The sequence below is a fragment of the Musa acuminata genome, chromosome BXJ1-2 (genome assembly GCF_036884655.1).
Source record: "Musa acuminata AAA Group cultivar baxijiao chromosome BXJ1-2, Cavendish_Baxijiao_AAA, whole genome shotgun sequence".
NCBI classification, from domain to species: domain Eukaryota; kingdom Viridiplantae; phylum Streptophyta; class Magnoliopsida; order Zingiberales; family Musaceae; genus Musa; species Musa acuminata.
Window position 1 is genome coordinate 18,803,310 of NC_088328.1, and position 15,712 is coordinate 18,819,021.

The following is a 15,712-nucleotide window of genomic DNA, read 5'->3' on the forward strand; positions in this document are numbered from 1 at the left end:
ACACAACTCTTTAATCACTTGCCCATTTGAAAGACTGATTCTTTGGGATTTCGATAAGAGTCCAATGAGAGTGCGCTACCCCATGGTAACCCTTCTCTGTCATGGAGGTCAAATCCATGGTTTTCCATGCCATAGTGCTTACTCACTCTCCCCCTTCTATCGTCATAGTCCACCTGATGCAACCACCTGTTCCCGGTGGACGCCGACTTGACTTGGATCATGCAGAGTGTTCGTGCTCAACGAATGCAATGCTCTGTCCCTTTCCATATAATCTGGTCGGTGGATTTTGGACTAATGCCACTACATGATTACAAAAACAACATACAACAAGTATGTTTTGGGTTTCTAGAAACGTATTCTAGTGTATAATACCTATGCTCTCTAATATTCAACTAATTCCTTTTTATTTTCTGCATCAAAATTTTCATACGGTGTGCCTAATCTTACCCTACACAAGTAAACCATAAAGCAAAACATTTTTTTTTATCAAAGAACTATGTAAAAGAACACAACATATTATAATCTGTAACACAAGAATGAGGAATATCTTTGGATACATGCCACCCTCAAGGAGATGTATGTATATATATATATATATATCGAAAACATGTTTGGTAATGTGGACATCAGAGAAAGATCTTGACAACAAAAGAACCCCTTCAAGATATTTAGCATCACAGACTTTGACAACCAAAGTTTTGTTTCATAAAGCAAATCCAAATTATTCCAAGCCAGTACAATGTCATCAACATAAAACAAAATGAAAAGCACATGCTGACCGCTCATGCATGCATCGAGATAAAAACCAAAACAAGTCATCATTTGATTGTACCATCGACAAAGAACCATGTTTAAGAAAAGAAAATTTGAGCAGTGTAAGTTCTAGGACATTTGTTGTGAAACCTTTAAGTGGCACTGTGCATATATTTTCCTCACTAAAAGTATAATCCGAGAAAATTATTTTCACACCTAGATCAGAGTGTGTTATCCTATGGGGAAAAGTACAAAGTACAAAGTATGGCACAAGTACGATGCCAAAATACACAGCCGCTGGATAAGCTAGAAAAATAAAACATTACATGCATGTAACAGTATTCCAAAACTATCATGTATTGTCCCAAATCACAATTGTCTGACCTGTTGACAGATATCCATTATTGTAAATTTGTTTATTCAATAAGATAAGGACGTGTTTAATAACTCGATAAGCTACTACGAAAGATGAGGAAGTCCATTCATGCACACAAGTGTTACTGCAGAATATGACATTGCATTGAGTAGTAACTACTGCTAATATGACACCCGAGATTATTACAAAGTGTGCAGCCTCCTTAGATAAGATAGATATACCTCAGACGTGCACCGCACCCACATTTTGTTTTGAGAAAGAAGATGACGCTTTAAAAAGTGCCTATCTATAGCCGAGCCCTGGTCTGATTGGCTGGGGCACTCTGCAAAAATTTGACGTTTGATCAAGCAGTGGAAAGCAACTAAACCTAGCATCAAATTTTAGAAAAAGGCTGGAACCGACTCACCAAAGGTATGCCCTTGGCTGCCCTCTCGGTCAGGTAGGAGCAAGGCTTGAAGAAATCGCCATACATCTTTGACCATGCCTCAAGTCTTTCAAAAATATAATTTGCCCCAAGAGTGTCAGCCCAAAACATTATGCCACCCCTGGTTTTTTTATACAAGACAAGAAAACTCATTGGCAAAGTAAGAATAAACTTTTCAATCAATTCCAAAGCACTCCAAAAAAATAAACCTGTAAGGAGGAAAACCCATGCCCATGATGGAAGCAATGTCGAGGTCTGATGCCTTGACAGCAATACCCTCATCAAGAACACGACAAGCCTCATTAACGACTGGGAAGAAAACCATTTCCACGATATCCTTATCCAGTAACTTCATCAACTGCAGGTTAGCATATTAACATAAAATTATAGTGTATTAAACAGTAAACATGATGTGTGTGATCACTGAATAACTACAAAAATAAAGAAGAAAGAACACAAGAAAAATGTCCTGCAGTGTTGTTTCCAGTTCCCTGGACTCGCATCAAAACATACCAAATTTGCCTCACTGCAAACCTGATTTGAGTTCACTCAAAACGGACTCAACCTAACTTGGGTTGAGGTAACCATGCTTGGCCAAAGAAAAACTCAGCTGGACTCAGCCTTGGGGAAGGCAGTGGGCAGATGTTATTTAACTATTTTGGGTATTCAGATATACCCAAACAAGTTAAATAGAGTTCGAGTACCTTTAGGTCAGGTTGGGTTAGATAATCAGATATTAGAGTCATGTTTTGGTTCAGATTTGGGTTCAAGTAGGGGGGAATTTGTGGGTTCCTTGTTCCTTCTCACTCAAACGTTGAATGACAATGGCAGTGAATCAGGTTTTTTTTAACACCTGCATCTATCCATCAGATAAACCTGATATAGGTACCCTTTATTGGGTTTTGGGATGTGTTTGACTGGGAAAGTTGGTATCCGAGTTGATTTTGAGTTTGAATTAGGGTAGCCAGATAGTTAACCAGATTTGGGTATCTCAATAGTTGATCAGGTTCGAGTTCAGGATCTGGTTTGGGTTCAAATAAAGTTCAAGGGACCTGAAGCTGCCCTCCAAATTTGTGAATGAACCAACCAATTTCAATTTCCAGTCATTTCATCCTCTATTGAAGTTATGCTCAGTTGTCGATGAATGAAAATATGAAAATATATCATTTGCTGGTTTCTTACTAACTCCACATATCCAACTCAGTAATAATGCAACACAAACTTTTTGTGCATGTTGCCTCTCACCTCAACAAATAATCAAGTTTGGGCCCAGATTCAAATTCAAGTACCACAGTAGTGAAATTGGTCTCAGGTTCACGTTTCAATGAAATTCACCAGTATCGATCCACTGCCCTCCAAATTTCTTATGGAAACATTGAATATTAATTTCCAGCCAAATTTGTCCAAGACATCATCACGTCATGATGAAGATGGAAGAAGAGAAAGAACAAGGCAGCAGCAAGTTGCAGATGTCCCACCACAGAAGAAAAGGAAAAAAAAGGAAGATGATAAAAAAGAGGAAAGAGAAGAAGATGGAAAGATTCAGGGGGACCTCTGTAGCCTTACGCCTCAACTGCTGCTTCCAAATATCACTACAGCTTGGTGGAGAGACTTTGAGCCACATTTGATATCTCGAGGCATGACATCAACAACTTGGTCTCCTATCGCTGATGTTCAGATGTCCTAATGGTTTGTTAGTTAACCACAACAGACCATGATGATGGTACCATGACATCATTCACAGGGATATGGTGGAGTATTGAGGGCCGTAAATATACATATGTACAACAATATTTTGAAACTGTACAAGCACCATATAATTTTTGGCAATATTTGCATATGTTGCAGAAATAACAATCATGATGTAGGGCTTTATTTATGTTTATTTCATCCCTTCATGTAGTGAAAAAAAGGGGGCATGGTTGATTACACAGATTAAATGATCAAAATATCTAATGCCAGTCCTTTCAAGACCAAAAGAATTAAATCCTCACCCACAAAATGCCAGCAAGAGTAGACAAGCAAGCACATGCATAACTATGCATTTACCAATCCTTCTATCAGTGTGTGTACTAATTAATCAAATTCAAATCAGAACAACTTTGAAATTGGACAAGAAGAGATAGAACCTCAGGATTAGGAGTAACACCAGCCATGTTCCTTGATTTCTCAATGTATTTCATTAGTTCAGGGTCAGGACTGGCCTTTCGTTTGCCATCATATTTATAAAACCCCTTGCGTGTAGCTTCACCTGCCACAGAGTGATACCAAAGGTCAATGCCTACTAAAAAATGTAACGTGTCAAAAAAAGCCAGACCAAAACCTTATAGGAATTAGGAACTGCATGATGCTGTCAGAGAGAGAAAAAAAACTGCACAAATAACAGTCTTGGACTATTTTAATACCTGTCCTCTTATCCTCAACCATAATTGACATTAGCATTGACTTATAGACTCTTTCAGGAAAGCTCTGAAGGTATTGCATGCCAGTAGCAACTGCAACTCCAAAACCAACCAGATCAGCAACTCTGGAGGGAAAAAAAGGTGAATGTGAGGTCCATAATAATTCTATCAACTCCTGACCCTGTAGCTATCTGAATTTTAAAAGCGATAACACTTTTGGAGAATGTTGTAAATTCACTACATTCCACAAACCTGAAAGGGCCCATTGGCATTCCAAATTTGGTGCATGCACGATCAATCTTATACACATCAAGACCATAATCAACAAATAAGAGAGCTGATTGGGTGTATGGAAAGAACATTCTATTAACAGCAAATCCAGTACAGTTCCCAACAACAATGGGAGTTTTACGAATCTTTTTCCCAACATCCAGCAGATCAACAACAACTTGTGGAGATGTTTCATGAGTCCGGACTATTTCTAGAAGTGGCATAACATGAGCAGGACTGCAAGAGAAACAGTGTCATGACTTCCAGAGATTCACAAACAAAAACAATCCATAGGGCATCTAGAAAAAAAAGGGACGCAGAATTTCCTCTCTGTTACCTGAAAAAATGTGCACCTACAATTCGATCTCGAGACTTGGTCTTCTCTCCAACTAAGTTGAGATCAATTGTTGAAGTATTAGTAGCAAGGACACAATTGGGAGAGCAATATTTCTCTAGATCAGCAAATATTTGCTGTTTTAAGGACACATTCTCGATGACTGCCTATAATGAAATAAGATTCAATGTTAAAATGCAAGGAAAAACTTAGCTAATTCACATATAAATTAAAAGCTGAAAAAAAAGGAAATAAAGTTTAAAGTTTGGTCTTGCCTCAATGACCAAATCCACATCTTTAAAGCTTTCGTAATCAAGAACACCTGTCAATAGAGAGAGGGTTCTCTCACACTTATCTTGTGTCATTTTCCCTTTCCTGACACGACTCTGCAAATTGGCTGCAAAGACATTGCAAATAAGTACTTGAAATTCTTGTCATGAAAACTCACCTAAGAATCCTCAATTCGTAGAAGTGACCAACAAATAGTAAGGTAATTCAGCTCGATCCACCTTTAACTCTGTCTATGCCTGCCTTTAAGAAGTTCTCATTTACTTCTTTAAGTATCACAGGGTAACTGCTCAGTATTAGTGCAGTGGCGATTCCAGAGCCCATTAAGCCTCCTCCAAGAATGCCAACTTTAGTAATCTTTCTGGGCATCAAACCCAAGTCAGTAATCCCAGGAACCTGTCAAAATATTCACAAGGAAAAGAATCACTTATTTATGTAACAGAAGCAAGGGTTGAAATAAATATTAAAAAAATCTAGCTTAACCAATGTCACTTCCATTTCATCAAGGCAAAATCAATGTATGAAAGAAGATCATCATAACATGGTAATATACCACAGATTAATAACTAGCACAGTTACTGAAAAGATCTGAAAACAGAATTCATGTTTATATGCTTACAGGATTTCATTTCCACATTACAGATATGTGATCAATCAAGAATCCAACCAGTTACTTTTGATGAGAGATATATTCAGTCAAAGTCTTAACAACACATCACAGTCATCACTTGCAACAATATGATTGTTTTTTATAGAAAAACTGGTCTAAAGTTACTGGCTTTATTTAGCAAATCCAAGTGCTTCTGTGCTGTTTGATCAGTCTTACACTAAGAACAAAGCTCCAATGGAAGAAGAAAAGACGCATAGTAAATGGTTCTGACTCATTTACTGTAAAAAGATAACCATGACAACAAATTGCTTAAAATATTTATACTCTGATCCAATTTAAGTCCTTTTGAAAGCGAAGTGCCAAGGAAAATTAGAGTGAGAAACAAAGTATTCATAATGATTTTGCAATAGACATCAATTCACATATTCCACCAGTTGGCACATGAATATAAATCCTTGGTTTTTGTGTATCAAATGTATCTGACAAGATTGTATGCCATGTTCTGTGCAATCAATGACTTAATAGTTTAACTATTTCATCTTCCATGTGATTCAACAAATAAACATCATTTTATCTACCATATGCATGTAAATCAACCATCAAAGGTCTTGCCATGTTATCTTCTGTTACCTTTGAAACTTACATGCAAGCACATGTATCAAAACAAATAAAAATTATCAAGACATCATCAAAGTCTATGAGATACTATAATATTTCACTTTCACAATTTCAAGATCTTCATCATTTTTTATTGAAGCTCCTCTACCATTAAAAGTTCAAATTACTCCCAAGGACAGCTTTAGTTTAACGTTGGACTAAGCGACCCTTGAATGCCAAATTGGAGGCAAGAGAAAGCAGTGGCTCTAAAGTATTTATACCTTTGAGGTTGCACGTTGTGCAAAGAAGACATGAATCAAGCTCTTGCAAGTCTCGGATAAAAGAAGTGTTTGGAAAGAGTGTGCTTCCTGCATTAAGAAATAAGAGAATATATAAGAAAATAGTCAAGTTGTGAGACTTGGAGCATCATTATCCAACCATCTTTAAATGACACAACAGAGAAATTCGTTTACCTTCCACAGTCCAGCACGAGGACCTGAGACTATACCTTCTTCAATTACATCAATACAAACCAAAGGGTGTTGGAGATTGGCAGCCTGCTTTTGAGCTTGAGCTCTAGCAAACTTAAGTATTTCCCTTGCATCTCCAAGGGATTCTAACTTGTCAGTTTTGTAAAGACTCCTGATCCATGGCTTCCTACATGCAGCAATTTCCAGAGCCCAAAAGCGAGCTGTCTTCACCAATTCATCACGTGGAACGAGAGCATCAACAAGACCTAGCTTATAAGCTTCCTCTCCTTTTACTGGCTTGGATAGCTGTTAGGGTTTAAGAATAGAATTATATACAAAAGAACATTATAAATAGAAAATAGTTATTGATAAAAAGAAAAACACTATACCAAAATCATTTCGAGTCCTTTTGTAAGTCCAACAAGGCGTGGAAGGCGCTGTGTTCCTGAATAGGTTAAGAAATTAGACATCAAACTAAGCACCATTAAAGAATGTTAGGCCACACAGATTAAATTGTAGAAGATGATGATATTGTTTCTCTTTCTAAGAGTGAACTTTTGCAAACATACCTGGTAGAAAAGGTTAGCTTTTGGACACGGGTGAAAAAGGTATGTTTCCTGTTAAACATACCTAGTTTAACAGCAATCATGGACTTATATAAGAAGGATTCTTTTCCACATTTTCCCAGGGTCAGTGCTCCAGTGGACCAATTATGTTTTAGAAATTTATATCATGTATTAATAAAATCAGCATCCATGGCTTACTGACCACACTGACATACGCTTATAGATGTTTCCTCATTCTTTTCCGAACTTGTATGGATCTCTAATTCTTTTGGAAAGTGGCAAGCAACTACTTTGTTTTCATTCTTCGGATATGCACGAGGTTCCTACTATTAGCCAAATAGAAGAGGTTCTAGTATACAGAACTGCATGAGTGCATGTGCATGAGAAAGAGAGAAAGGTAGGGTGATGAGGAAATACACCAAATGCAGCAACAGATTGGCAGGGTCCTTTGTCTCATGAAATGACAAATTAAATTAAACAATAAGTTGGTAACAGACTAGAACTCAAAGTAAACCTCAAGCAGCATACCAGGTTGTAAGAGAAAGGAAAAGAAATAACTTTACAATTAGCAATCTTATTGATCAATTGATAAACAGGTATCTCGTGGTAAGGAGATCACTACAAACTTTATACAATAGAGTATATGTGGAATGCATGTAAAAGTAAAACCTTATAAGACATGAAGTTTCTACACCAGAGTCTAGTGTTACACATTCTAATTGTAGTACAACCTCTTGTTGACCAAAATACAGAGAACTGGGAATGAAAACCATGTCAAATAGGAAGATAAACCAATATCATCAACATGAATTATTGTAACCACTTCTAAGGATAGAAGAGGAAAAGGAGATTGGACCGATAATTAAATTTCAGAAGTCTAATGAATCCATTTATAGAGAGTAAAAGAGAAAAGAAGATTGGACTAATTATAAAATTCAAAAAGTCAAAAAATAATCAATTACTGCTTGTATATGATGCTTCAAATGGTCTAGAAGAAATGGAATAATAGAGGAGCAACAAAAAGTGGAGTAGAAGATGCGATTACAAGATTATAATTTCAAGAAGGGACTGAAGACATGTAAAGACCAAACAGAACCTTTGAACTATTGGTTCATCTTCATGAACTAGCAACAGGATATGACTCGTCCTGCATTGCTGACTTATACGTATAAATGCCAAGTGAAAACAAAGGGAGTGAAATGTGGAAAATGGTTGAAGAAAATGGATCAAAATAGCAAGATGGTCAGAATTATCTGAAACTGATATTCAACAAGATTCAAATGGACATGGGACTTCATTTGAAGTTATCACAATAAAACATTTAGATGTTTTTCAACATTATTTAGGTCACCCATGATACATTGAGTTCTACTACATTGTGCTTCAGTTCTCAATCAACAGTTTTGCAGGAAATTGTTTTCAACTCCTATATTACTTAGTTATTAGCAGAACAGACGAATAATATAGACACCAGAAATGGTAAATGACTAGACTTACATTACTAATACTATAGCATCCTTATTTCTGCATAGATCAGAGTGAAAGCAAGGCAATAAAGTATGTGGTATGGTTGTGAAAAATACATCAAAGCAATTGCATGAATGAGAATGGTGCGCATTGTCCCTATGTGGTACAAGTTAAACTTCCAAAAAAAGGAACAAAAACCTTTTAGTTCATTACAAAAGATCGTTTCGATGCTTGTGATCAGTTTTGAAGTCACACCTGAGCATCAATGGGTTCTGATATATTGTGCTTCAGAATTCATATTGTTCAGAAAAAAAAGATTTCAAAAACATACAAGTTAAAAACTGAAAAGATGATTATAGAATACCTCCAAACCCTGGGATAACTCCAAGTTGAAGTTCTGGCAGGCCTAATTGAGCTGTTGAAGTCGAAATGCGAGCATGGCATGCCTGAGTGTTGATGAACTAGAATAATATACCAAACCTCCAAATACAGATTTAATTACCGAGTAAATGACAGAACATACCATTGCAACTTCCAATCCACCACCAAGAGCTAGCCCATCTATAGCAGCTACTGATGGTTTTCTTGCACCTGATAACCAAAATAATCATCAAAAGTTCCCCACAGAAATAAGATAATTTTAATTTAAGGTAAAAAGACAGGGCCTTCAAGAATACCTTCTAGAGTGTCAGTCAGTAAATCTATTGAAATATAGCCAATTTTTGGTTGCTCGGCTGTTCAAAAAACTGAATAAGAATAAACAGAAACAACTTAAAAAGAAGTCAATTTTAAACAAGAATTGAACATACTACTTCCCCCTTGAACACCACCAAAAGCAGTGATGTCAAAACCCCCTGAGAATTTCCCCTTTGCACCTGCTTGATGATAAAAATTGTCCATAACACTTACAAAAGTAGAGTCTTCTAACATCATGTAAAGAATATTTCGTTTAATTTCATGCATACCTGTGATGACAATTGCTTTCACATCATCTCTGCTCAGAGCTTGCTCATAGTTATCTTTCAAACTCAACAGTACTGCAACAATGACAATGGAACTTAACTATGTAAATACCACTTTACTGAACTTAACATTCCATACCAAACCTTAAATGGATAGCAAAGAGAGAAAAAGTAACAACATGAATATAAACACAGAGATCACTATTATACAGATGGAAAGTCGCACAAGATAAAATAGTCCAATGTTTAAGATAAAACAATGAAATGGAAAAGATATTATAATTCTATTTGCTGAGTTAACCATCGATTACCTAAGGCCAAAACTTAAATGAATAGAGAAGGCTGTTATACAAACTAAAAAAGATTCCCGGCTGGTGCAATAAGTGTTTTAAGATTTACTTACCAAAAAAACATGAGCATGTAGATGGTGGGTCAACAACAATGATCATAGACTAGCTTCCACAAAAGAAAAAAGGTGTGGGATTCATAACTGACAGCGATTTATATCTAATCAACCATGCAGCAATGCAATATTAGGCCATTAACTAAATAAATCAAACAGGTTTATCTAAGTCAAAGTTGAATTAGTACATAAAGTGCTCATTTTTTTTAGCATACCAAATATGTGGGCTATTATTATGAACTTTGGGCTATTATCATGAACTTCTTCAGTTCCCTTTATTAATTCAAAAATTTTCAGGTAACTTCCTTGTATATGCTGACAAATTAGTTTGTTTAACACATAATCATTTAATACAAACATTATCCATAAATTCCAATCAACAATAATTAGCACGAGACAAATATTTCCTTATCATTTGAATCGTCTCCACCATGCTCATCTATTAAGCCTGTCTATGATGATCGTTCTGATGATCCCATAGAGTTATGATGACGATTCAATCAATGTTCAAAGGATTCGTTTCCAGGTGACAAAACTACCATTTTTCTGATGACGATTGTAACTTCGGCCACTGCAACAATTTATAAACAATCTACAATTTCATTCCCTTCAGGATTCTTTCAACCGTTCGATCTCTCTGCCGGAAATCGAACTAAGCCGACAAAAAATCTTGGTGACCTCAGAACAAAAGAACCCAAAGTGCCGCCCGAGTTAAGAAACCCTAGAATACTCAGACCAATTTCTCAGAGGCCGGAAGTAAATATATGAAGGGAAAGGGGGAAGGGATGGGAGTGACCGTCGATGGAAAGGGAATTGACAGGAGGGTTGACGATGGTAATGAGGGCGACGCCGTCGGCTCCCACCTCCATCTCCGCTCTCCCCTTGTTCGCCATCTCCGCCTTCTCTTCTTTCCCAATTCGCCTCGCTCTCTTCTCCGATCTGTAGCTGAGGGGGTGATCAAACCCCTTCTATACTGAGAGAACAAATCAAGAGACGGGTGGATAGAACATTCAATGCGCCGGCAGGGGGAAGGGAGCGGTGACCCGATCCGGACGTTGACGTCACGAGTCTGTTGGTAGATGAGTCAAGTGAAACGATACGACCGGGATGTGGTCACCGTTAGTGCCTTCTGGCGATGCGAGCACGTCACTGACCACAAAACGGCTGTGGCGGTGACCCGATCCTGATGTTGCCCTCGCAATACGGCTGACGCGGGTGAGTTCTACACGACAGTATCGGGTTGGGAGGTGACCCGATCTTCCGCCGACGTCACTAGCCCTGGAAAGTCTGCGAGCTCCGTAAGATGGTATTGGAATGCGGTCACCAGATGGTGCTTGTAACGAGTTCTAACCAGTTTAGTTTATTGGTTTTATATATTGATAATTTCCATTATTGGTTAAAAAAATTAAATACTTTCCTTTATATCTTGATCTCAAATAAATCACACCATCTTTTGAGCTATTTTTAAGACATATTATCTGCATAAATAGGAGATAATTATAAACCTTTCCTTTCAAAAAAAAATGTTGGATTTGTGAATTTTACTATATTTTTCCTGATAACTCTCAATGAGTACACCTTTGCTTGTGGGCCTTTGTTGGGCCTGAATTAATAGGTGCCATTGTTGATCTTGGCGGCCCAAATATGTCGACTGATCCTTGATCGCCCATCGGACGGTTCATAGTCCTGATCCAAAGTGAGGTACTTTTCTCTACCTGTTGTAAAATACCCTCGTTCGTACCTGCGTCGCAAGAAGAAAGCAATGTGGGTCCCACGAGACCCAAATCGGGGAAATTTTCGGTAGTAGTCACGTGGCGTCGACAAACCCTAATCGCTCGAGTCCTTTCCTATATAAACCCAAACAATGCCGGCCGAGCCAAGGCAGGAGTGCTTCCCTTGAGTCGGCATGGTAAAGCGCCGCCGTAACCCTAATGGCTCCGCCTCCGTGGATCTCTACTCATCCTCGTCTTGTTGATCTTTGTTCATGGTAGGGTATCGATCTCGTGGCCGGAGGCCGGAGCAAGAAGGCCAGACGCACTGCCCCGAGGTCCGACGATGTCTACCTCAAGCTCCTCGTTAAGGTTAGCTTGATTTCTATCGAAGTTGGTCTCTTTGCTTGTGATTGGTTTACCGACTCGAGCGTGATCCCTCTCTGTCGTTGTTTTGATCAGCTCTACAGGTTTCTCGTTCGGAGGACGGAGAGCAAGTTCAACGCAGTGATCCTTAAACGGCTCTTCATGAGCAAGAACAACCGGCCGCCCATCTCCCTCAAGAGGCTCATTACTTTCATGGAGAGAAAGGTCTGTTCTTTTTTTCCCTCATTCCTGTTCTTCTTCTGATTTCTCTGTATTCGAGCCGCATTGATATGCTTGGTTGGGATTAGGATGACAAGATAGCCGTTATTGTTGGGACGGTGACGGATGATAAGAGAGTGTACGACGTGCCGGCCATGAAGGTGACGGCTCTGAGGTTCACGGAGACTGCTAGGGCGAGGATTCTGAAGGCCGGTGGGGAGTGCTTGACCTTCGACCAGCTCGCCCTCCGAGCTCCTCTCGGGCAGAACACTGTAAGTTGGGATCTGTTGCTAGTTTCGTCCTGCCTTCATATCTTTATAATTCTTTGAGGGTATGCAAACAATATCAGTTTCTAATAGACATTTAATTTAAATTTTCATGATTTAGACGCCTTGAATCTCCATCTACTAATTTTTGCCAGATTGAAAAAGCAACTATTTTATTAACGAGTCATAGAGCATGATGAGATAACTCTCTCAACAGTTGGCTAGCTCTGTGAAAAATTGTATTGCTTGACTTCTGAGTCAGGATTTATTCTTTTTTAATATTGTATTTTGTTGCTCTTTCCGTATCTCGGTAGGTGCTGTTTAGAGATCATCTAAATGTTGTCATCCATTGTGTGGGAGCCGAGGGATGGCATAATTGGCTTGGTACTTGTTGTGGCTTAGTGAAAAAAAGCTTTTCTCTTGGATCTGATTTTAGACTTGTTTGGGTGCCCAATGATGTCTACGTTAACCATGCTAATGCTGAAATACTTTGAAGTTAAGTTGTATGTTCTGAGGGAACCCTTTTTTTGTTCTTTTTCTTTTTGTGTGGCTGCTTTCGTTTTTTCACTTGTGAGATGGGTGATATCAAATGTTGTTGTCACCTTTCCCACTATTTTTATTTGTGATAGAAAGTGGGGGATCATTATTATCCTTCATTGTGATTCTGGCATGTACATGTAACATTCAGTTTGTTCTTGTTATGAGCCACTTCAACATGCTTTTGGACTTGAGAATTGTCTTTACACATGTTGTTATTACCCATGCTATGATCAAGGCTTTTAATTTCGAATGATACCACTTGTGCTGGCGGTACATGTCAGTCCGCCGGCAGATCGGTACACGGATCGCTCGCTACTGGGTGGTACCGTCGATTAGGGTTGTTTTTAATTTCAATTGTCATCGCTCGCTATGGGATAGTTATTAGCCAAGGGAGAAGGAAGAAGAGGGAGAACCTAGAGATCCGGTGCCGCTCTCTCTCAATGATCTCGATCCCTCGCTGCCTTCCCTTGTCGGATATCGTAGATGAGATGTCGCCTCCTCGTCTAAGGCGACGAGGCCTTGACGTTGTCGACGATTTTTCATCCGTGCGGGGAGAAGATCACTGAGGCTTCGCGGGGAGAAGAAAATGAGGTTTCTTCTCCCCACACGGGGAGAAAAAACTTGGCGACATCGCTCTTTTTTTTAATTATATATATATATATATATATATATATATATATATATATATATATATATATATATATATATATATATATATATATATATATATATATATATATATACCGAGCAATAAGTCAGAGCGTACCGCTCGGTATACTCGTATCGTACCATATTGAGCTGATCTCGATATTCCAGTACGACACGAAATTGCGAACCTTTGCTATGATGATATTGTTTTTAATCCCAGCTCATTATGAGATGTTCCATGTGTTGGAACATCAGAGAACTGACATCATGAACAACATCTGAGCAAAATTATGTTTCCCTCCTACCTCCTATGTTTAACCAAGTTTCTATGTTTTATTAGGATATTTTTTCTCTTTTGGATCTGACCATTAGTCTTGTTTTGCTTCCCAATGATGCCTCTGTTAACCATGCTAATGCTGAAATGCTCTGAAGGAATTTTGTTTCTTATTCTGAGGGGGTACTTTGTTCTTTTACTTTTTGTGTGGCAGGAGCTGCAAATAATGCAGTTACTGTCACCTATCTTGTTAAATTTGGCTGTGATGGAAGGTGGCAGCTTCATCACAATCATGGCATTGACATGTAATATTTCAACATGCTTTTGGTCTTGAAATGTTTGTACTAACATCACAATTGCCCATGCAATGATGATATTGTTTTTAAACCCAGCTCATTGTGAATCTTCCATGTGTTAAGCCAAATTTCTTATCATTTTCATCAGGATTTTTTTCACTTTTGGATCCGACCTGAAGTCTTGTTTTGGTTCCCAATGATGCCTATGTTAACCATGCTAATGCTGAAATACTTTGAAGATAATTTGTTGTTTGACCTGAGGGAACCCTTTTCTTTTTTCTTTTTCTTTGTGTGGCAGGAACTGCAAATAATGCATTTACTGTCACCTATATAATTATATGTGGCTGTTACAGAAGGCGACAGCTTCATAACAATCATGGTATTGACATGTAACATTTCAACATGCTTTTGGACAAGAAATGTGTATACTCATGTTGCATGCAGTGATGATATTGTTTTTAATCCCAGCTCATTGTGAGATCTTCCATGTGTTGGAACATCAGAGAACACACAATATGAACAATATCTGAGCAAAACTATGCTCCCTCTTGCCTCCTGTCTTAAAGTCAAATCATTTCTCTTTTTCATTTGGAGGAGATTATATTACTGGAACAATGAACCTTAATAGTATCTCTCTTTGCTTATCACAGAACCAATGTTCTTGAAAATTGGAAAGACTAGGTTTCGTGATTAGTATTCTGTTGCAATTTTTCCTGCAGTTCTCCATTTTGGGTTCTTTTTGTGTTTTGAAGGAAGATACATTTTCTCAAGTCTTTTTTGGCTCCGATTAGCATCATGTGTAACTTCATTTGGGTTTATATACCTTGAGAATTGAGCACAAATGAGCTTTTTTGTTTTGAAGGAAGATGCATTTTCTCAACTCTTTTGGCTCCGATTAGCATCGTGTATAGCTTCATTTGGGTTTATATACCTTGAGATAATGAGCATTTTAAGGAAAGAACGTATTATAATGGCTGTAAATTTTGATTTAGGCAATCATTACTCCATATTTCTGATCAGGCTTAATCTGTTCGTCCCCAGGTTCTCTTGAGAGGCCCAAAGAATGCCAGGGAAGCTGTTAAACATTTCGGTAAAGCTCCTGGCGTGCCACACAGCCACACAAAGCCCTACGTCCGCTCCAAGGGGAGGAAGTTTGAGAGGGCCAGAGGAAGAAGAAACAGCAGGGGTTTCAGGGTCTAAGTCAGCCAAGCCGATGTTCTTGACCCACTATCTATATCATCTCTTAGTATGTGTTAAATCTCAACCTCACAAGGATTTCTTGCGCTTCTTATCAACCTGAATCAATCCGACTTTGATGTTTGTTGACTTCAAATGAACTGCATGTGTTTTTGGCCCTGGTGGTGGTAAACTGTGCAACATGGCTTTCGTGTATTTTTGATTTATCATCTGAATCATTGACTTCCATGGTAGATGATTTCAATTGAGTTGCATTTGTTTATAGTTCTATCCAG

At 38.2% G+C, this 15,712-nt stretch overlaps 2 protein-coding genes and 3 non-coding genes across 5 annotated transcripts; 4 read left to right on the forward strand and 1 right to left on the reverse strand.

Annotated features, from left to right (window-relative positions):
- Positions 1 to 1,080: 1,080 nt before the first annotated feature.
- Positions 1,081 to 10,998, reverse strand: LOC103969314 (glyoxysomal fatty acid beta-oxidation multifunctional protein MFP-a). Its single transcript, XM_009382815.3, has 18 exons — positions 10,719 to 10,998; positions 9,523 to 9,594; positions 9,367 to 9,432; positions 9,235 to 9,291; positions 9,081 to 9,148; positions 8,922 to 9,003; positions 6,914 to 6,969; positions 6,528 to 6,830; positions 6,336 to 6,422; positions 5,069 to 5,243; positions 4,835 to 4,956; positions 4,563 to 4,726; positions 4,208 to 4,462; positions 3,959 to 4,080; positions 3,683 to 3,804; positions 1,763 to 1,911; positions 1,536 to 1,674; positions 1,081 to 1,451 (listed from the first exon to the last, which is right to left on the reverse strand). Exons 1-18 carry the CDS (start codon positions 10,813 to 10,815, stop codon positions 1,416 to 1,418), a joined length of 2,172 nt encoding a protein of 723 aa, XP_009381090.2. The 5' UTR covers positions 10,816 to 10,998; the 3' UTR covers positions 1,081 to 1,415.
- Positions 10,999 to 11,770: 772 nt separating this feature from the next.
- Positions 11,771 to 15,681, forward strand: LOC135596682 (large ribosomal subunit protein eL18y-like). Its single transcript, XM_065088742.1, has 5 exons — positions 11,771 to 11,831; positions 11,914 to 12,003; positions 12,094 to 12,222; positions 12,306 to 12,488; positions 15,282 to 15,681. The coding sequence occupies exons 1-5, from the start codon at positions 11,829 to 11,831 to the stop codon at positions 15,438 to 15,440; spliced, it is 564 nt and encodes a 187-aa protein (XP_064944814.1). The 5' UTR covers positions 11,771 to 11,828; the 3' UTR covers positions 15,441 to 15,681.
- On the forward strand, positions 12,929 to 13,003 carry LOC135613893 (small nucleolar RNA snoR53Y). Its single transcript, XR_010487397.1, has one exon. It is a non-coding gene; the product is annotated as a small nucleolar RNA snoR53Y (small nucleolar RNA).
- Positions 14,053 to 14,130, forward strand: LOC135613888 (small nucleolar RNA snoR53Y). Its single transcript, XR_010487396.1, has one exon. It is a non-coding gene; the product is annotated as a small nucleolar RNA snoR53Y (small nucleolar RNA).
- LOC135613886 (small nucleolar RNA snoR53Y) lies at positions 14,430 to 14,507 on the forward strand. Its single transcript, XR_010487395.1, has one exon. It is a non-coding gene; the product is annotated as a small nucleolar RNA snoR53Y (small nucleolar RNA).
- Positions 15,682 to 15,712: the final 31 nt, after the last annotated feature.